Here is a 22,180-nt window from a genome sequence, read left to right as displayed (position 1 = left end):
CTCTCTCTGTCTCTCAGAAATAAATATTAAAAAAAAAATAAGGGACACCTGGGTGGCTCGGTTGGGTGTCCGACTTCGGCTCGGGTCATGATCTCACAGTTTGTGGGTTTGAGCCCCACATTAGGCTCTGTGCTGACAGCTTGGAGCCTGGAGCCTGCTTTGGATTCTGTGTCTCCCTCTCCCTCTGCCCCTCCCCCACTCATGCTCTGTCTCTGTCTCTCTCAAAATCATCATAAACAAACATTTAAAAAATAAAATAAGAACTACAACACATTACAACATTGGTCATATGCCTGAAATTGTCTAAGTTGAATGGTTGTTAATGTCTCCATATCCCCATGATGCTGTCGGAGGACTTCACTCCTATTCTGCCAAAAGATAAAATTGGTGCCATCCTGAGCAGGCTGCTATGTCTGCTGAGAGAGAGAAGGTTAGTTCTAGTTTCACATGATCTTAAGGGAAAGAAAGCACTCTCCCTCCTAATCCTATCTAGAAGTAGACAAGGCATAAGTAAATAATAGTGTTAAATACTAGTATCCTTGAACCCAAATCTTCCTAATATGTGGTATGACTAATTTATACAGAAGGAACATGAATGTAATAAAGAGTCTAAACAAGACTGAGTGCCCAAATCTGTATTGGCTGTCCTGGATTATTTCTCCTGGGATGGAATTCTACATAGGCTAGAGCCATGTGGACCCAAAATTCCTGGTAAGGCTGGAGTATCTGGCAGGAGATTCTCCTGCTAACAGATGCTCTGGTGCCCAAGCCAGACCTCAGAGGTTCTGAAACCTCTCCAGAGACTGCTGTCAGAAGAGATGTGCAAACACATTGTGAGCTCTGTTTCTCCAGTGTCATACCAGGGTGCAGGTCTTCAGAGGATCACACCTGGCCACTGAGGTGTGCAATTCTCTGTGACTGCTGGATGCAGCTCTGTCACAGTGTTCTCGGCCCCCTAAGATTTCTGGTAGCTGAAGAACACTGTTTCCTTCTAGGACCTCCCACTCCATAAAGACCCCAGAATGTTTCAGGCCAATCCCTGACATAAGAAGGTAGCTTCAGGTTCATTACTCTGCTCCTTCCCAGCAGCTGCTTATTTATACTTACAAGAAGCTGGATTTTTGATGTGTATTTGCAGTGTAGTAAAGCTGTTCTTGACACATAAACACCCAAGCCAGGTATCAAGAAACTATAGTCCCTGGGCCAAATCCAGCCAGAGGCCTATTTTTGTACCACCTGCCAGCTGAGAATGTTTTTTCACATTTTAAAAGGGTTGTGAAAGCAAAGAACATGTAACAGAGACCTATTGACCCAAAAAGCTTAAAATATTTACTATCTGGCTTCTTACAGAAAAAGTTGGCCAACCTCTACCTACTCTTAAGTCCCTAGTTCTCTGGCAAGCAGCTATACCAACAGCTGGCTACTCTCTGAGACTGTGAAAAGAACAAAGTTTATTCTGAGGCCCTCCTATAAGAACAACCTCATTCATTCATCTTTCCGTTCAAGAAACTCTGTTGCATGTCAGCTGAGCACTAAACAGAGATAAAAAGGCATTGCTGATGCTTTTAGATGCTCTGCCAACCTTAGGAAGCAGAGCACACCTAACAAAGGGAGGCAGAGTTGCCCTCAATAATACCTACTCCCACATCCCGCAGAAAAACCTCCCACTTCCATACCCCTCCCAGCATTCCTCTGTTCTGCTTAAGGGCTGCCTAGTCCCTAACACCCAGAAAAATTTCAGCAGCAGCTTCCCAGCAAACCCCCATGGTCTGGTTCCCTGGCATTAAACCCTGGAGAACATCAGAATTGCCTTGTGATTTTTGGTTTTGTTTAATGTATGTACACAAGCCTCACCCAATACCAACTGGAATCTCAAGAGGTAGACGCTAGAAATCTAGTTTTAATAAGTTTCCTAGGTGATTAGAATACAGCCACCCACCCAGTGTTCTGTAAACTAACCTCACAAACTACTGCTCAGGCCTTCTCTTTCCCATCCTCATTGTAATGTGCCTGTCCTCATCCCTCTCCTGGTAATATTTCCTTGCAATTGGCACTAAAGTTTATAGGAGCCTCCTGGAGACAGTGCCTTAACCCAAACACATGATTCCACTGTAGGCTTTGTGAACATGTAACATGTAATAAGGACAGCTGAAGAGCAGGGAATCTCGGGAGCTATCTGTCAGGCAGGCCTGGGTCGTTAGATCCCAGGAGGCTTTCACATTGGCTGCTTCTTAGGTTTTCTCCTAGTTCCAGGAGAATTAGTGGAGAGCTCTATTTAAATGATCCCCAGAGAGCTTTTGACAAGAAGGCCCCAGCAACATTAACTATCACAGTTCTCGAAATTGAGGCCATAATTTGCAAAACTGCAACCCATAAAGAGGCCTAATACCTATTCTGCTGAGAATAGTCCTGGTGTAGGCAAGTCTGTTCTCCAAATAAAGAGCAGCAAAAGATCTGATGAAATCAAGCTGCTTCAGTCTGTAACTCAGAGGGTATGTTTACTTGTATTGATAAATTGTCTCAGCAAGATATCACTGAAGGTATTCTATTTAAATAGGAAGTTTTAAAAGAATGAAAGCTGTAGGAATATCTAGCCCAGCCCTTCCATTTTAAATTAGTATGTTGATTTAAAATGCTCCAGAGGAGCTGCCCCAGAAACCATGGACTCACTCTATATAATCAACACAGACCAAATTCTGTCATTATCAATCTCCAAGGTAATGCCCACTTTTGTATGAGTATTCTGTATCATATATTGATAGGAAAAGCTCACATGTTTCATTTGAAGGACACGTTTATTTATGGTTAACTGTTGTGGAGAGCCACAGAAATTTAAAATGTTTGTACAAGCTAGAATATTATTGCTGGTAGCCGGTATCTGCTTTTACAAGTCATGTGGATTACCTTGAGAATAACTTCTAGAGAGTGCTGGTTTAAACCAGAGTAATAGTTAAACAAAGTACCTATTCTGGTAGATTAGACATTAAAATTCTCTAGACTATTCACTTTCTGCCAAATCAGTGTAGAAATTTAATAATTACTTAAATTCCATAGAAGAGCTAATGTGTAAGTAAAAGACTTTTATCAAAAGAAGGCTCTAAGATGTCTGTTTCAATTGTTAAAAATTCAAGGTGTAACCAACTGTGATTTGTCCCATTATAATACCAATTACCTATAGTAAAGGTCCCATTTAATTTTGAATTTTACTTCTAGGAATGATTTTATTCAGCTTCTGCCCTTAAAATAGCAAAATGATGGATTTGACTTTCCCTTCCGCTTTCCTTTCCTACCTTACCTGCACACCTGAGTGCTATTTTAATGATATGCTTGAAGGGCCCAAGCAGAGATGTCCAAAGGAGGCAGATTAAAGTCCAGACTCCTGAGAATTCTAAGTAGAGGCTTTTCTCAGCCAGGAGGGAAGTCCATGTGAACTGCAAGAATAGACATCCTCTAGGCTGTCCTACCTATCCAGCAGTTAGTTGCATTTGTATGTGATTTTCAGAACATAATTTCCTTTCCCTTCATGGTAGCCTCAGGGCTGTTGGGGCACAAGATGTTTTTCACACATTAGAGAAAGTTCCCTGGGCTGTCAGAGAATAATTAATTGCTTCTCGTTGGCTGTTCTTCCTCACTTATGCTGAAGTATTTTGAGAACTTCATTATGCAACTAAATAACCATGGCTGCACTTCTGGTATAGTAAGACCACCTGAATAATAGGTCTGGTCATGAAGACCTCCACAGCTCAAGATATATGCCAGTTCTAGTCTATCATGTTTCATGCATAGGAGATACTAAGACACTTGCATAATCAGAAAGGTAGTCTGTGCAGAAAATGAGCCATCATCATGTATCTGACCAAACCAGAAAGCTTACTTGCTAACCAAAAACAATATCTGTTTATTTCATTGTGATTCCAAGTAATGAACATTTTCAGATTTTTCAGTTTTGCTAAGAACTGAGGTAGAAAGAATGTTTTGAATTGGCTTACTTTGCAAGTTAATCTTTCCATCACCTCTCAGTTGAGTTCTTCAGGCTGTTAGCACATCTTCACTTTGACCTTACATGTTTTCCTATACCATTTTTTTCCCTTTGAAGATTTTTTTCCCAGGACTTTACATTGTTGTTGTTGTGGTTGTCATCGTGGTTGTTGTTTTGAAAGTCAAAATACCTTCTTTAGAATGTATGAATAAAATTGGTCATGTTACAAACTTAGAAGCTTAGAGCAGCCCAAATGAGCTCTTCTTATACATGAATAGACAATCCCCTTACCCTAAAAAAAAAGGCAGATGTGGTCATTTCTTAGGTCATTTCGGCTTGCAGTTTGGGCTTCACCTGCCCAAGTCTCGAGCAGCAGATATTGGCAAAGTGGGCAGAAGTCAGAGAGAAGCAAAGAGCATAACAGATTGTTACCCCAGTGCTTTAGCACCTGTGCTTCTGGAAAGTCATCTGCTCCCAGAGCACTTGCAACACAAAGAAGAAAAAAAAATGACAGTCCAGTGACCTGGGTCTGGCATTGCAGCAAGGGATGGGATTTGGAGCTAAGCCTCCAGAAGGAAAAAGTAGTGTATCCTCTAGTCAGACTCAGAAGGGTTGCAAGTTGAAAAAGAAAACCCGTAAAGGAAAAAGGAAACCACTTTTTTTTTTTTGGAGGGAAAGGAGGAGGAGTGATTAGTAGTTAAGTAGTAGACATAATACAATAAATGTTATTCCTGTTGATTCTAAAAATCTTCCCCCTTTGGAAGGTTTAGATTTCACCTATTCTCCTGGAAGATAGAGAGACTGAGTAGTCACCTGTAATACAAGAAAAGATTCTCTGCCTCAGCTTTTCCCACCCTGGACAAACTGTGGTGAACACCTTTAGAAATTAGACTTAGAGAGCACCTGACTAACCAACAGAGTGCTGCCGCACTGATATCAGTAGAATGTCCACCGTTATTAACCAAGCTTGCAATGCTCTGAGCACCCACCTCAACACTGGAGGATCCAAATGCTAGCCTGGTCCTCCGTACAAACGGGGCAGTGTGGCTCCTATGGTCTTGAAGACATGACATTTCTCTCCCCATAGGTGATATTCGCAATGACCTGTACCTAACCTTGGAGAAGGGGGATTTCGAGAGAGGGGGAAAGAGTGTACAAAAGAATATTGAAGTGACCATGTATGTGCTTTACGCAGATGGAGAAATACTGAAGGTAAGACTTGCCAGTCAGTTGGGAAAGGAGGCTAATCCTGTAATAATTTTAATGAGTCTATGGACTTTATTCAGAGACCCATTCATCAAGCAGACTGCACTCACATCACCACATATGCATTCTTCTCTGCCTTTTCTTCAAGGAAACCCTGCAGTATGCTTTGATAATGACTTCCAGTGTCACACAGCCTTTTTAGAAATTCTTCCCAGTCTGACCTCAATCCTTCCTGCTCCAATTTAGACCTATTCCCTCTAGTTGTGTCCTACATGTTACTTTTTCTGCCATTCTGTCTAACATCAAGCTACCTACTTTTGGCAACTGTTATTAGGTCCCACTCTTTTTGTTCCTTAAGCTAATGAAAACTAAAAAAAAGTTTCTCTTTGGTCAGGAGTAGGACTTAGGCACTCACTAGCTGGTACCAAGTTATGTGACAAGGAACAGCAGACTCAGGCTGTAAAAGATTATTTCCAGCCAATGCCAGTACAAGGATGCAAGTGTATCTTCTGTCACTCTTCATTCAAAGTGAAGACCTGGAGTGCTGTTTTTCCATTGTCAGTATGTCAGATTTCCCTCAGTCATGTCATGGTGAAGTCCCTGGCAAATAACAAGGCATCATTTGCACAGCACTTGACAGAAGGCAAATCACTCTTTTATAGACCTCGCTCCTATATGTTGACAATAGCCTTGTGAGGTAGGCAGAGCAGGAGTGGTCATCCACATTTTACAGAAGTAAATAGGTAAAATTAGTCAAAATCATCCCCCAAAGCTAGAAATAAATGGAGGATATTGTTTAATTGGTGGTAGAAGCACTGATTTTTGTTTCATTTTTAAAAGCCCATCTCGAAGACTAAGGCGTGTCCATTGTTGGCATGGATAATGCCAAGGTCAGCAGAGCTGTCAGCTTCTGAGACCACCCTTGTGCAGATAGGGAGCTGCTCCTGATTGTATTGCCTGCAACTTCCTGTCTTCGAGGAAGATGGGACTACATCTTCATGGCAATATCTGAAAACAGGAGGTCAAATTAAATCTGGTCTGCCTTGTCTATATCCAAAGACAGTCAGCCAAGGGCAACCTAAAATGCCAGTGCAACATTGGGGTAAGGAAGATTAGAAAACAGGCTCTCTCCACTTTATAAATTAATTCATTTTCTGATCAGGTAAAGTGCCATATACAGTTGACTTCTCCTGTGGAGTTCATTGTTTCCTTTCTTAATGAGGATGAAGAACCTATCTTAGTGGTTCACATAAACTGTTGAGCTGCCCTCCAGTTTATTGAGCAGCGTGTGTGGTTACTTTTGCCCCATGGAAAAGAAGGAGCATTGTTGACTGCTGATTCCTTATGCCATCTACACAGTTGTTTCCAAAAGTATTGAGTTTAAGTCAAATGAATTTTCTCATCTTGTAGATTTGGCCTGGTGGGAAAATAAGACTTGCACAAAGGAGAAAGTGTCCTAGTGACAGAGAAATCCAGGGGCTTCCTCCAGCAAGATCACACTTTATTTTGCTTCTCTCTTCCAGGATTGTATAAGCTTGGGTTCAGGAGAGCCGAACAGGAGTTCCTACCACTCCTTTGTCCTCTACCACAGTAATAGTCCTCGCTGGGGAGAAATTATCAAATTGCCCATCCCCATTGACCGGTTCCGGGGCTCCCACCTGCGCTTCGAGTTCAGACATTGTTCCAGTGAGTGAGACTTCTCTCCACATTCCTTGGAAGATATGAATGTTCTATTGTCTCAGAGTTCTTTCCTCAGAAAGAGAATTAAGAGGGTTCTTATTGTTGGGGCAATAAAATGAGTTCTGAATAAATGGGTACTCAGAGATGGGGTGTCAACAGAGGCTGTTCTGTGTACAGTGACTCAAAACCAGAAAAGGTCTGGTACTCGTCCTTCTTTGTGTCTGGTCCAGACACTGGATAATTACCAGTGTTATCCTCCTTTGGATGTCTCCTGTGTACATATTAAACTGTTCCTTAAAGAGCCTCTGATTTATCAAGACTAGCAATCTAGTTTCTATTTGGGTCTAGATAGCCTGTGTACCTTGGGATATAAGTGGAAATTCAGTCTAGTACATTTATCATCATTCCTGCAGTCAGGTATGTACCTAATTAATGAAAGCAAGGGACAAAGAAGTAAAGAATGTAGGTGATAAGCACAAGGGGAATTTCTGTTAAAACGCAAAGTGAAGGGCAAAAACAACTAACACTTAGCTCTGGTTGCAGCAAAGGACAAAGGGGAAAAGAAACTCTTTGGCTTTGCATTCTCACCCCTGATGCGGGATGATGGCACCACTCTCTCAGATGACATCCATGAGCTCTATGTGTACAAGGTATGGAGCCTGGCTGTCTCTCATCTCAACCTTCACACTCCTGAAGCCACTCTCACATATGGTTCTGAGTTAGGTGGCTTTCAGTGGGCAGGCCAAAGGATCCAGGGTAGTGCGCTGGTAGATGACAGCAGGACAGCTGTGGGCAGGCTTTTGTCATGCAACTACAGTGACCTTCCTCCCACAAGTAATGCCAGCAGGCCCTTTGTCCCTCACCTCCCACTCCACAAGTAATGGAAGTCTATTACCAACTCCTCTGTGCCATTAGCTAGTACATTCAGAGACCTGCCATTTGAGATCATGGTTTTGTCAGCTATCACAGCATGGCTGCCACCCAAAGTTGCCTGCACAGCAGATGGAGGCCACCTGCCCCACCATGTTCTCTCTAAAAGGCATGTGAGCCATATGGGGAGTTTCTGAACAGAAAGCACTCTTCTAAGAGGACCTGAGGCCCAAGATCTAGCCTTAGGAAGATGAGAGCAAATATCAACATCGAAAAATCTGTGACCTGAGTTTTCCACATGTCATGGTTCAGGAAACATTCTGTGTTCTCTACTTTTGCCTGCAGTGCGATGAGAATAGCACATTTAACAACCATGCTCTGTACCTGGGCTTGCCCTGCTGCAAAGAGGACTACAATGGCTGCCCTAACATCCCCTCCAGCCTCATCTTCCAGCGCAGCACCAAAGAGTCTTTCTTCATTTCCACACAGCTCTCCTCCACCAAACTCACCCAGAATGGTAGGTGGTGGTACCTACAGGGTGCTGCGCTCCCTGTCCTCAGTGACTGGTTCCATGTTGCTGATACATGCTAAGGGAAACAGAAGTCAATTGCTTTTTCATGCCACAATGAGGGCATTCTTTTCATCTGAAGTTGAAGGAACCACTTGGTAATAGCAACCTGTAAGATTTCCCATGGTTTTATTAGCTCCAGAATGCACCTCCAGATTTCACAGATGTGTCTTTGGCCTTGATATCAGCACTAAAGAGTCTGCTGTAATGTTAGCAGCTACTTCTCTTCCCCCAGATTCCACCTGTCCTTGGCAGGGAAAGTCTGGGTTTTGCTTGTCCTTGGCATAGCCAGTGTTCACTACTTTTGGGCTTGCTTTGTAGTGGACCTCCTTGCTCTGCTGAAATGGAAGGCTTTTCCAGACCGGATCATGGACATACTAGGGCGGCTGCGGCATGTCAGTGGAGAAGAAATTGTTAAGGTATGCCTTCCTATAATTCATAGATGCTACCTAAGTAAGAATCTGGGCAGAAGGTCTTACTTCACCTTGATTTCTACCAGTATACCTCTAAGACCATTTCCCAAAATATAATTAGTGAGTAGGACTAGAGTTATTTTTCTTTTTCTTTTTTTTTCAGTTAGCTTCTTTTTTAAAAGTAAGTATGACATCAGGTTTATTACCTTTTAGAAACTAAGTTATAAACCTATTTTCTGACTTTTTTTCCTTCCTAGAAAGTAAAATGATAATTAGAAACATACCCAGTGCTTTGTGCTGCCTCCTCTTCCTTCCTTAGGTCTCTTTCTCATTTTCCTTATCTGTAACCCTTTTACCACAAACTTGGCCTGAAGTCTTTCTGGCCGTACTCACTTGATTATCTAGAAGAACTTTAAATACTCTCCATTAACTTGTAGCTGCTGCTTTTCCCAGTCTCTCACTTACAGTCCATACCAGAGACTTTTCCCTACTCCCTGCCTCAACTGCTTTCTCTAGATACCTCTGTGACATTTCCCATCTATGGCCCCGTCAGGCTGACAGCAACACTACAAGTCCCCTGTTGTCTTCTGTAAGGCTTCTCTGCATTGCACAGAGTGTTTGCCCACCTGGCACCTCCTGATGGTGAAAGTGCTGCAGGTGGATTCTGCACAATGGACTGAAGTCTGCTGAGGAAAGTGGAGGTGCTTTTGATGATGAGCAAGAGCAGTGGAATGTAGAATGGACACTAAGTGTCAAGAAGACAACTTGTCATCAGAGAGCATTGCTCTGTCATTATAATTATCAAATCAATTAGCACAGATACCCTATCTGTACTTTCATTTTATAGCTCCATTGACTCAGTAACACACAACATGCTGTCTCCAAATGAGAAACAATTTTAAAGTCTGTATACATCTGTATATTTTTATGAAGTTTTGTCTGAATTTTGTTTAAATCAATTAGAGTATCATAAATTTTAAAAAGAACTCTTAACCAAGCTAATACTAGTTTTTGAAACTTAAGATCAGTTTATTCTCAGGGCATATTTTTCTTTTAAATATATCCAATATTGCACTGTATATTAACTAAAATATAAAAATAAACATATTTAAAATATCAATTAGCAGACAAGGTATTAAGAGAAGTGTATGATTTTTTCTGAGAGAGTAAGTGAGCATGAGTGGGAGTGGGGGTAGGGGCAGGGGAAGAGAGAGAATCCATGCCCAGCATGGAGCCCAACACAGGGCTCAATCTCATGACCCTGAGATCAGGACTTAAGTAGATATCAAGAGTCAGACACTTAACCTAGTGAGCCACCCAGGCACCCCAAAGTCTGATCTTTTTGAGGCTGAGTAGTGTTGTATTTCCAGTAAGAGACTATCTTATCAGCATATCTGCTTTTAGCATCAATAATTGATCTCAAACCACCAGAAGAGAGTGTGAAAAGAATGTGCCAGCATTTTTAAATATTATTTTTTACTTTTATTAGACTATTTCAAATATACACAAAAGTAAAATGGTATAAAGAACCCTACATGTATCTATCACCTAGCACCAACAGTCATCACCCTATGGCCAATCCTGCCCATCAACACTGCCATCCAAACCTTCCACCTTAGACTTGTTTTAAAGTAAGTTGTAACTTGGCAGTGAGAAAGAATGAAATCATGCCATTTGCAGCAATATGTGAATAAAACTGGAAGGTATTACGCTGAATGAAATAAGTCAGAAAAAGACAGATATCATATGTTTTCACTCATATGTGGATCTTGAGAAACTTAACAGAAGACCATGGGGGAAGGGAAGGAGAGAAAAATAGTTACAAACAGAGAGGGATGGAGGCAAGCCACAAGAGACTCTTAAATACAGAGAACAAACTGAGAGTGGATGGGGGGTGGGGAGAGAGGAATATGGATGATGGGCATTGAGGAGGGCACCTGTTGGGATGAGCACTGGGTGTTGTACGTAAGTGATGAACCATGGGAATCTACCCCAAAAACCAAGAGCACACTTTACACACTGTATGTTAGCCAATTTGACAATAAATTATATTAAATTTAATAATAAAAAATAAATAAAATAAAAAAACATTGTATCATTCAATTGCCTTTTGACCACAGAATGTTAGACTTTATTTTGGAAGAAGACTGTCAGTATCCTTGAGTATTATTCTCTCCCTTGGATTTTGTATCTTAGAAAGAAAAAGGCACATGTTAAAAACCAAAAACAAAATGGTACTTCTTTTACCCTCATTGACAGACCTCAGCAACAGCTTTCTCCCTTCTCCCAGAATACTGATTTCTAGACCAAAACATGGTTTCTATAGTTAAGACCTAGCCTGCCACACCCTCATTCAAATGTCCTCTAAAGAGTTAGGCCACAGTAAAGAGTGAGGGGCTACTAAACTCTTTGGGGTCCCAGGAGAGTGAACTCTTTTTCTCAAAATGAATTTGGCATCAGAATCACTTAGATTGACTTTATTTCAAAATTACAATTCTACATAGATGTCCTGTTTTTTTAAGTGACCGTTCTTTCCATAGAAATTTTGCACTTACCCAAGAGAAAGAGCCTCTCCAAATATCTCTCAGGGCCCTTAGCTAGGTGGAGGTGGGATCCTAGATTAGTTTAGTTTAAGTGGTGATTTGAGATCTTAAGAGATCTTTGAGTTTGTTTATTGGGAGATGAGTTCATTGGTGTATGGAAGTTTGACCGTGTGTTCAAGGTCCTAAGATCTGAGCCCTCTGGTTTTTATGTTGCAGTTTCTGCAGGACATCTTAGATACACTCTTTGTGATTTTGGATGATAATACAGAGAAATATGGCCTGTTGGTGTTTCAGTCTTTGGTAAGTCTCACCCCTCCCGACTTTTCATTTTTATTTATTATTTCTGTCATATGTTTTTAAAAATCCAAGGGAAGCAGTTTATTAGAGTGAGTCAGTATAACATCTATGCAGATGTTTCCAATAGAAAAGTGGCTGAGGAGTGTCACCCAAGGAAGACCAACCAACCTACCAACCGGGCAGATCCCTACAGCATCAAATTTGAAGAATTCAGCATGGCCAGGTCCGGGCCTCAGTAGTTTTGATACCTCAGTCTCATCACTGTTGCAGAGTTGCCTAGCCCCTGAAATAGAGACCTACACCAATAAAAGGCTTGGAGACTGATATAGGAAACCAGATGACCTGTTTTTTCACCTACAAAAATAGGGTATAATGGCCAGGAAGAGCAGAGTCTCATCTGTGATGGTCTGAGCATCACACTCTCTCCCTTTGGGCAGTTGTTTGGGAACCCAAATCTCTGTAGGTTGCTTAGTGAGAATGGACAGTGATTTGAATGTTCAGTGCATTTTGCTTAATATATCCTGTCCTATAGGAGTGCTGTATATTCAAGAACCATATACTGTAAGTCTACCTGATAGATGAGGAGGAGAAGCGAGAGTTAAAATGGCACTTGCGTAGATTGCCCCTCTGGCTTTTCTTCCTTGCTTTCCTGGCCAGCCAGCCCCATTTGATCTGGCTCAGAGGACAATCTTTTTTTTTTTTTTGTCTCTTTTCCAAATTTTTTGAGACACCTTAGAATTTATGCCACCTTACACAGGTATCACTTTGCCTTTTCCTAGTCTGTATTGTGTCATCCAGCATTATTATGAAGAGAGAGGCTCAGAGTAACACTAGCACAAACAGATGAGTCCCAAGTCCAGACTGGGTGGCCGGGGGCTGTGGGAATAGAGCAGACAAGACAGAAATACAGGTACAGAATAGAAATCTTACTTTCTTTGCCCATGGAAAACACTAGAGAAAATACTGACGGTTTGTCATTTCTTGAAGAAGCAAGAGTTCTGTTTCCTGCTGGGGATAAGTCCAGGGTCTCCAATGAACTGTAGTACCCTACATCTCCTTCAGGTATTCATCATCAACTTGCTCAGAGACATCAAGTATTTCCACTTCCGGCCTGTAATGGACACATACATCCAGAAGCACTTTGCTGGAGCCCTGGCGTACAAGTAAGTTCCATTTAGCATCATTAGGATTTGTGTTTGAATAGAAGGACAGGCTTAAAAAAGGTTCCATGACAACCACCATTCATTCAGCTGACATTTTTTTTTAATTTTTTTTTTAACATTTATTTATTTTTGGGACAGAGAGAGACAGAGCATGAACGGGGGAGGGGCAGAGAGAGAGGGAGACACAGAATCGGAAGCAGGTTCCAAGCTCCGAGCCATCAGCCCAGAGCCCGACGCGGGGCTCGAACTCACAAACCGCGAGATCGTGACCTGAGCTGAAGTCGGACGCTTAACCGACTGAGCCACCCAGGCGCCCCCACCTGACATTTTTTTAACTTCATTTTTTTCTAATTCTGATAAAATACACATAATATAAAATAATACCATTTAACTAAAAAAAAAATTTAATGCTTACTTATTTTTGAGAGACATAGAGAGACAGATTGGGAGTGAAGGAGGGGCAGAGAGAAAGAAGGAGACACAGAATCAGAAGCAGGCTCCAGGCTTTGAGCTGTCAACACATCCTGATGCAGGGCTCAAACTCACGGACCCCGCACAAGATCATCACCTAAGCCGAAGTCAGACGATTAACCAACTGAGCCACCCAGGCGCCCTCCCCCCATTTTAACTATTTTTAAGTGTATAGCTCAGTGGCATTAAGTATGTCCACATTGTTGTACAACCATCACCACCATCTATCTCAAGAACTATTTTCATCTTGCAGAACTGAAATTCTGTACCCCTTAAATAGTAACTCCCCATCACCTCCACCGTCCCTTAGCAACCTCCATTGTTATACTTTCTCTTTTAATTTGCTTATTCTAGGAACTTCATGTAAATTGAGTCATACAATATTTATCTTTTTGTGTCTGGTTTATTTCACTTACCATGTCTTCAAGTTCCATCTATGTTGTAGCATATGTCAGAATTGCCTTCCTTTTAAAGGCTGAATAATGTTACGTTGTATGTATGTACCACATTCTGTTTATCCACTCATCCATCAATGAATACTTGGGTTGCTCTCACCTTTTAGTTATTGTGAATAATGCTGCTATGAACATGGGTATACAAATATCTCTTAAAGACTGATTTCATTTCTCTTGGGTATATACCCAGAGGTGGGATTGACCACTATACTGTTTTCCACAGCAGTGGCTGCAGCATTTTACATTCCTGCCAGCAGTGTTCAAGGGTTCCAGTTTCTCCACATCCTCAAGCAAAGACTTTTTATTTTTTGTTGTGTTTGGAGAGGGATTTTTTTTTTTAGAGTCATCATGCTAACTGGTGTGAAGTGGTATCTCATTGTGGTTTTGATTTGCATTTTCCTAATGATTAATGATGCAGAGCATCTCTTCATGTATTTATTGACCATTTGCATATCTTCGTTGGAGAAAATTTATTCAAGTCCTTTGCCCATTTTTTAAAAAAATATTTATTTATTCATTTACTTATTTATTTATTTTGAGGGGGATGCACAGAGAGGGAGGGAAAGAGAGAGAATCCAAGCAGGCTCCACGCCCAGGGCAGAGCCCAGTGCAGGGCTCAATCTCATGACTGCAAGATCATGACCTAAACCAATTTGAAGTGTCAGAAACTCAACCAACTGAGCCACCAGGCACCCCTCCTTTGCCCATTTTTTAATCAGGTTGTTTGGTTTTTTAAGTGCTGTTTTTCCAGTTCTATGTTGAGTGGAAGTAGAAAAAGAAGGCATCCTTATTCCTGATCTTAGAGGAACAACTTTCTTTCACTGTTGAGTAGGATATTGGTTGTGGTCTTTCAGCTGACATTTTAAACCATAGTTTACTACACAATTGTCATTCTTTTCCTTCCAAGAACTGGCAGCAAAGCTACTAAAAGTAAGTCTTGCTTTTTCATTGAGAAACATGAATAGCTAAAAATGGCACCAACATGGGGCGCCTGGGTGGCTTGGTTGGTTAATCATCCGACTTCGGCTCAGGTCATGATCTCACGGTCCCTGAGTTCGAGCCCTGCGTCTGGCTCTGTGCTGACAGCTCGGAGCCTGGAGCCTGTTTCGGATTCTGTGTCTCCCTCTCTCTCTGCTCCTCCGCTGTTCATGCTCTGTCTCTCTCTGTCTCAAAAATAAATAAACGTTAAAAAAAATTAAAAAAATTTAAAAAATAAAAATGGCACCAACAATAAATGTCAAAGAAATAAAAAACTATTGATAAAAGATATAATATAAATGGTTAACATGGAAAACAGAAGTTATCTAAAACCATTAAGGCAATTTAAAATTGCCTCATTTTCTTCTATAGAATTAGCACAATTTTTGAAAATATATATAAAACCAACAGGTGACGAGGCTGTGGAGTCACTGGAACTCTGACACTTTGATATCACTCTGTAGAGTGGGCACTTGCTGTAGAGCGAGCAAGGAGAGGCACATAGGACCATATACCTTTATCCAGAATCTGCTACTTACTAGTTATTGTTGTATGTTCTGGAGACATAGAAATTTTAAACAAAACAAAATTACAGGTGAAGTCTAGGACTCTAGGAAAACTTTCTTATCAAAGAAAAAATGTGTGTCAGGGAAAGAGAGAAAGAATGATTATAATTGCTAATTAAAATGTGGCAACTCTACAGACGAGGCATGTTGTATGGTCTCAGATGATCTGAAGATTTCACATTTGTAACAGATCCATCACTCCATTCTGCCTCATAAGCAGTATATTTATTTTTCCTGTGTGGCAAATTCAGGGCTGCAAAAATTTCAAACTGCATTGCTTTTGAGTTAAAGTGGGGTTTCTGGAACTGTTCTCTTTCCCAGGGAGCTCATTCGCTGTTTGAAGTGGTACATGGACTGCTCAGCAGAACTGATTCGACAGGACCACATTCAGGAAGCCATGAGGGTAATGTACTGAGCTCACTGTACATAAAGGGCCCACCCCTGCTGTTGTTTGTCAGTAATTTCAATGGTTTAGTGTGCAGAACAAGTGTCGACATCCCAGTACACTGGCCTGCTTTCAGGAATGCCTTGGACCACATAATTCCCCACTGTCCATCTTAATTTTGCCCCAGACCTTTATTCCTAACAGTGTTATCTTAAAGCAGAAAGGAGGGATGATGTACATGCAACTCCTGGCCATCCTTCCTGACTGGTTTTGCCAGCAGCATCCATCTCTGCTTCCACTGGCCAAAGCATCATATCTCCTTCTAAACCAATGTTGGTGGCAACATTGATTAGACTTAAGATCTTCCAACTTTTCCTGTCTTCAGTGGTTACTAAACATTGTTTTTTAGAACTGTTTTAAGTGAAAAGAGCTGATTGGATGCACTGTATATGGATACATTAAGAAGATAATCTTAAAACCTTGACCTTTGGAAGAAACCGGAGTCCCCCATGGCAGCACTCCTGCATGGACAGGTTCCGAGATAAGGCAGCCTTTTGCATTTCTGGGCAGCTCCAGTTTTCAGGGGACCATCGTCATTGTGAGTTAACTTCACTTTCTGGTAACTTCTTTTCATGGTACTTCTGTGGAGACCCACTGAGAGAATGTTGATTTCTCTTTTGATCAACAGTTCTCAAGATAGCTTTTTAAAGAAAGTTGCCATATCCCTTGGGAACACACAGCAAGTTCATGCTTTCTCCCTTTCCGCCCCTACATTTTCTTGTTCTTGAGTTATTTTTTTTAGTTGCTTTTTAACCATGTCTTTCCCACCCTTTCCAGTTAGTAATAAAAGAAGAGTGGCAACAAAGTAGTTCTGCTTTTTCTCTGTCCTCTTTTAATTTCACATCATTTGCTCTGAGTACCATTGGGCCTGTGATTTTGTTGTTCTTGTCCACATGCTAACAGGTGAGACAGGTGCTTCCCTAAACATTACCAGACTGAAGAAGCAAAATAAAATCATAGGTCTGTGTTTCCCCTGCCTCTTCTCCGTATGTTCTGTAAAAATCTAAGGCCATAAGTATTATTTCTGTCCTTCTTCATATAATACATGTCTACAAAGCAGTCAGCATCTGTTGTGGATGCCAAGATGCAAAGAAGAATAAGACAGACCTCTTGCCTTGAAGAACACATCCCCCACTGAAGCATGCTCAAACACAGGTGTAGAGCAGAGTTCTGAGTGTAATGTGGGGACAGAGCCTGTATTCTGTTCTTCTTTAAACCCAGTACCTGGCAACTGCCTCAGACAATATTTGAGGGGATAAAAGTTGAGTTAAATGCAAAAGATTCTATGTGAGTCCCTAAATTAATTGCTCAGGATACTGGAGAAAGCATCACAGAAGTTGTTTTCTCCTAACAATCAGTCATTCAGTCATTCCATCAAGTCGGTGTTACTTGATACCTGCCACGTGTCAGACACCGTAGTAGACACTGGAGATTCAGCAGGGGCCCAAGCAGAAAAGGCTGTGCTTTCATAGCACTTCCATCCAAGTGGAGGAAAGACAGACAATAAATACACAAATTAAGTGGGGGAAAAAACTTGATAAGTAAGAACTATGAAGGAAATTTACTTCAGATCAAAATTTTAGGGAAAGTTTGTCTGAGGAGGTGACCTCTGGGCTGAAATCGATGTGAAGAGCTGGGGGATGAGCATTCCAGACAGGAAACAGCATGTTTAAAAGCCTGGGTGGGAAACAACTTGAGTTTTCAAGCAACCAAAAAATAGCTGATGTGACCAAAGCAGGGAATCAATTTCAAACATTAAATTGGATGTGTGAAGTGATAGAAAGGAAGAAGTGCTGGTTCCAAAGAATCTGGCTAGATCAGCTGAGTTGATATCAGGGTTACTTAGGAAGATGCAGAATTCTGGGAGAAGATCAGGTTTGGGTGGAAAGAAAGAAGATATCCATTTGGGGGAGCACTTTTCTGAGGTACTTTCATACTTATTCTTACCGCTGCAAACCTGTTTGAATGGCCTCTCATACTAATGCATCCAGTACTAAGGTTTTATCAGGTCATTTCCCCTTCTTCTTCAAGTTTTAGTTGACAAGTCCTCTTGACCAAACCAGTAAATCTCTAATCAGTCCTGTTTTCATCCTTCACAGGATGGGTATGGTCCTGGCCTAGCACCTCTCAGTCTGGTATGATAAAATGTGGACCAGGAAACCTCTTCTTACTCTTGATTCAATACATGCTGCCACTCATTCGCATCTCTTCCTTTCACTTTCAAAGTCGTGGCCTTTCTAAGAAAGTTTGACCACTAAGGAATATGAAAATAAAGAGTCTTTCGTTTTCTTACTTGGTTATTTTGTTTGTCCCTTGTGAATGACCTGTAGGAGGTATCTTTGACAGGTTTGAGTTTGGTATTTGGCAAGATATTCTAAAAAGACAGCACACTTTTCACTGGTGAGCTATCTCAGGTCCCCCAGGGAACCATGAAGAGAAAAGAGAAGGCACAATGGATCTTCTTGGTGCTTGAAAGGTTGTAATAACTTTTAGGATCTCTTTTTCTTTCAGGCTTATTAACTTAAGTAGAAATGCACAGAGTGGCTGCTTCACCCACCATTAAGTGTTTCATTGTCTCCATGAAGTGTTGGGAGCACCCTTGAACTTTGAACAAACTCCATAGGCTCCACCACTCACCTCCTTCCTCACTGGCCCACCCTCTTCTCTTTCCCCGGTTGCATTAGTCAGAGGCAACCGGCCATCACCTGGTCCTTCCCACGCTGGTACTGACCATAAAAATCAAGAGGAGTGGGCAAAGGAAGTCAGGGGGTGATGGATGACTGGAAGTGGACTTATTTTTTATCCCTCATGCAGGTTTTCGCAGGGCCATCTTGGATGTTGTTTTATATTTTAAAATTTAATGAAGATACTAAGCTCTCAGGCCCAGGAAATGCAAGCAATTTTTCTGTCTGGTTCTGCCCCTCACTGTGAAACTAGTGGATGTTTCAAGCCATTCAATACACTCTTGTGTTAGCTGTTTCAAACTGGAAAAAGAAAACAGGTCATGAGGTACACATTTCCCCTTTTAAAATTAGAGTATGTAGCACACATCTCCCTGGTTCTTTTCAGACCAGGCATTAAAAGTCTGGAATGGAGGCTGTAGCATTTATGCTGCTGAGGCCACACACTTTAATTTTTTCTAATGCAATCTTTTGGTGCAAGGCTTGGAAGACATATTTTTCTAACCTAGCCATTCTACAATGCCTACTGAATTCTATATGGGCTGCAAAACAAAACAAAATGAGGTTTTGTTTTACCAAACCTTTTGATAGATACATAGGTCATGAAAGGTAGCTTGAGAATTGTTTTCTATTTTATATTTCAAGTAACTGAGCTCCATTTGTTTCATCCTTGGATAAGTTTCTCTCCCAATGTCTCTGCCTTCCCAGTGTCTGGGAAATCTGTGGCATTTCTTTGATTAGAAAGCATAGTCTTAGATCTTCAATCTGTTCTCTTAAAAGATAATTACTGTGCTCATAAGCATGGGCCAAGCTGTAAGGACTCCTCAGAATTAGATACTGCTCCCAAAATAAGTTATGGGAGCTTCATCTTCTGCATTGTTCAAAAATTGTCTGTGGGAAGGTGTCCGGGTTTGGAAGAGGATAGAGAGTGGGTGTGTCAGGTCCACCTGGGGCTGTGCAACCTGGGGCAAGTTTTCTCCAGAGTTAATGTCCAGTGACAAGGCTGGCACCATGTCAGACCCCAGCTATATCTCAAAGGTGCAGAAGGCTCCTTAAGGACTTTTCCTTCTTGGAATAAATTTAAGAGAGGTTACATCATTGCTTTTGAAGCCTCTTATTTCCAGACCTGAAAAAAATACAAAGAAACTTCATTTTCTTTGGATCCTGTATGGTCTTGAATTCAGCTGTTGTGGTTCCTCAGTCTGTGGTTCCTCAATTCCAGAACCACAGAAACAGTTGTAAATTAATTTGATGATTCCTCAGTAAGAAGACAGCTGCTACTCAGTGACCAGTTGGACTTTGGAGATAAAATTAAAAAAAAAAAAAAGTGCTTGTCTCCACAGTTGAAATTGTTCATCATCTGATTTGGGTATAGAATTTGCTGTTACTTTACCCTTTATTCCCTGCTGTGTTAGCTCTTGGCCATCTTTAACACCTCTCCATCCCTTTTACTTAGGCCTTGGAGTACCTTTTCAAGTTCATCGTGCAGTCCAGGATCCTGTACTCCCGAGCCACCTGTGGGATGGAAGAGGAGCAATTCCGGTCCAGCATCCAAGAACTTTTCCAGTCCATCCGGTTTGTGCTCAGTCTGGACAGCAGAAACTCAGAAACACTCCTTTTCACTCAGGTCTGTAAGCTGCAGGGAAATTTTGCTGCTGAATCCTTGTCTGTCTTAATGGCTGGTTTCTTTGTCCTCTGGCTTCTAGAGTTGAAGAAGCCCTGCCAGGCTCCTATGTGTTGGGTAAAGGGTGACTTGCAAGGAAATACCTAATAGAACAAAATGCTATTTTTACTTCAAAGTCAGCTATGCCCCAGCTACCAAATATAAGATAGCCCAGTGGCTTTAGGGTGGGGAAGAAGCACAACTTTATTCTCAGAAGGCTCTTTAATTTTTTTTTAATTTTTTTAACTTTGAGAGAGAGCAAGCACAACCAGGGGAGGAGCATGGAGGAGAGACAGAATCCCAAGCAGGCTCCGTGCTACCAGCACACAGCCCGATGTGGGCCTCCAGCTCAGAACATTGAGATCATGCCCTGAGCCGAGATCAAGAGTCAGACGCTCAACCAGCTGAGCTACCCAGGCACCCCTCAGAAGCCCTCTTTAGACCAAATTTATTTAGTTACATACTTTTTGTCATTTATGAACATCTTATTTAAAGGGGATATTTAGAACATAATGGAGAATTTTATTTCCTAGTCACTGTTAATTTTTTTTAAAACTTTTTAAATAAACTTTAGTACTTGTCCATTCCAGAAGTTAAGAGTAAAATAGGCAGAAATAACTAGAAAACTTTGCTTAAGAATTAAGATTAGGGGCACTTGGGTGGCTCAGTCAGTGAAGCGTCCGACTTCGGCTCAGGTCATGATCTCACAGACTGTGGGTTGGAGCCCCACATCGGGCTCTGTGCTGACAGCTCAGAGCCTGGAGCCTGTTTTGGATTCTGTGTCTCCCTCTCTCTCTCTGCCCCTCCCCTGCTCACACTCTGTCTTTCTCTCTCTCTCAAAAATAAACTTTAAAATTTTTTTTAAAGAATTAAGATAAAATTCTATTATATATCAGTGTGGGAAGGAAATTTGCTTCCTTATATTAGAAATGCCCAGTTAGCTAATCTGTTACCTTTTCCAAGTAGCTTCATCCTAGAAAGGATCCAAGATAGTGTTTATTACCCCAATCACAAGGGGGTTATTTTCTTATACAAATAAATTCAGAATTTTATCTAATAGATTCCATTTCTTTGATTTTTTTGAAGCCAATTATTATTCAAAACCTATCAGCAAAGATCAGACAGCCTCTCTCACGTCCATTCATTCAGTTGCTGCCAGGACTGTCATGAGTGCAAATATATGTTTAAATATCTCCTTTAAGATTAGAGTAGTCTGGGAGGCGCCTGGGTGGCTCAGTTGGTTAAGCATCCAACTCTTGATTTTGGCTCAGGTCATGATCCTACAGTTCATGAGATTGAGTCCTGAGTTGGGCTCTGTGCTGACAGTGCAGAGCCTGCTTGGGATTCTCTTTCTCCCTCTCTCGACCTCTCCCCTGCTCTCACTCACATTCTTTCTCTCTGGTTCATTCTCTCTCTCTCTCTCTCTCTCTCTCTCTCTCAAAATAAATGAACATTAAAAAAAAAAAAGATTAGAATAGTCTGCTTTTTTGTTTTCCACTTGACCCTATGTTGCCCCCATGCCAATTGCCTTTAAGCCCCTTGGACCAGAGAACAGTTGAGCAACTGTGAATGAAACTCTTTAAGTGAGGATTCTTCAAGGTCTCCAGGTGCCTCTGTAAGAAAGGCTCATTTGATGGTCTCTCCTCCAGAGTACTCCAAGCAACTCCTCTTCCTCCTTGTGTCTCTCCTCTAGCTCATTGGTTCCTGCCAACAAGGGCCCAGGACACCTACTCTTCCTTTCAGCATACAGAGATGTGGGGAGCTCAGAGGTAGCTAGCAGAACAGGGCAGATATGCTTTCTGAGAACTTGGCAATGCTTTGTACTGCATGGCATACTCCTATCTCATCAGGATAGTTCAGATTTAGTCTCAGCTTAGACCCATGTCAGGATCAGACCTGCTTCTTTGGTTCCAGGCTCATGTTTCATAAGTTTCAGAATTCTCAGCAAGTCTATGTTTCAGTCAGATTATGTCTTTGCTTCTGACCACTAGGAGATGTTAGGGTGCAAGGATCCTTCTGTTCTGGTGCATAAGTATGGGAAAGCTCACCATTTAAGAGAGCATTTACTATTTGCTTTTGATTATAAAGGACCTGCTTTTCCCCCTTTGTCTTTTGTATCTAACTGCTTATGACAGCATGTTTTTGTGCTTGTTCTAATCATTGCAAAAAAATCTCTGATATCCCAGGGAGTTATAAATCTAT

General features: G+C 41.4%; 1 protein-coding gene across 13 annotated transcripts in view; it reads left to right on the top strand.

Moving 5' to 3' along the window:
* DOCK3 (dedicator of cytokinesis 3) overlaps positions 1-22,180 on the top strand; it is a 561,979-nt gene that overhangs the window by 460,271 nt on the left and 79,528 nt on the right. For all 13 annotated transcript variants that reach the window (XM_027038830.2, XM_027038823.2, XM_027038822.2 and 10 more), the window contains 9 exons: positions 5,067-5,191; positions 6,709-6,871; positions 7,409-7,515; positions 8,081-8,252; positions 8,625-8,722; positions 11,476-11,559; positions 12,619-12,719; positions 15,511-15,592; positions 19,772-19,942. In XM_027038830.2, the coding sequence (XP_026894631.1) occupies positions 5,067-5,191; positions 6,709-6,871; positions 7,409-7,515; positions 8,081-8,252; positions 8,625-8,722; positions 11,476-11,559; positions 12,619-12,719; positions 15,511-15,592; positions 19,772-19,942 (1,103 nt within the window). The remainder of the gene's footprint in view (positions 1-5,066; positions 5,192-6,708; positions 6,872-7,408; positions 7,516-8,080; positions 8,253-8,624; positions 8,723-11,475; positions 11,560-12,618; positions 12,720-15,510; positions 15,593-19,771; positions 19,943-22,180) is intronic.

The sequence above is a fragment of the Acinonyx jubatus genome, chromosome A2 (assembly GCF_027475565.1).
Source record: "Acinonyx jubatus isolate Ajub_Pintada_27869175 chromosome A2, VMU_Ajub_asm_v1.0, whole genome shotgun sequence".
Taxonomy (NCBI): Eukaryota; Metazoa; Chordata; class Mammalia; order Carnivora; family Felidae; genus Acinonyx; species Acinonyx jubatus.
Note: the sequence above shows the minus strand (reverse complement) of the source record. Positions and strands in the feature narration are given on the sequence as shown.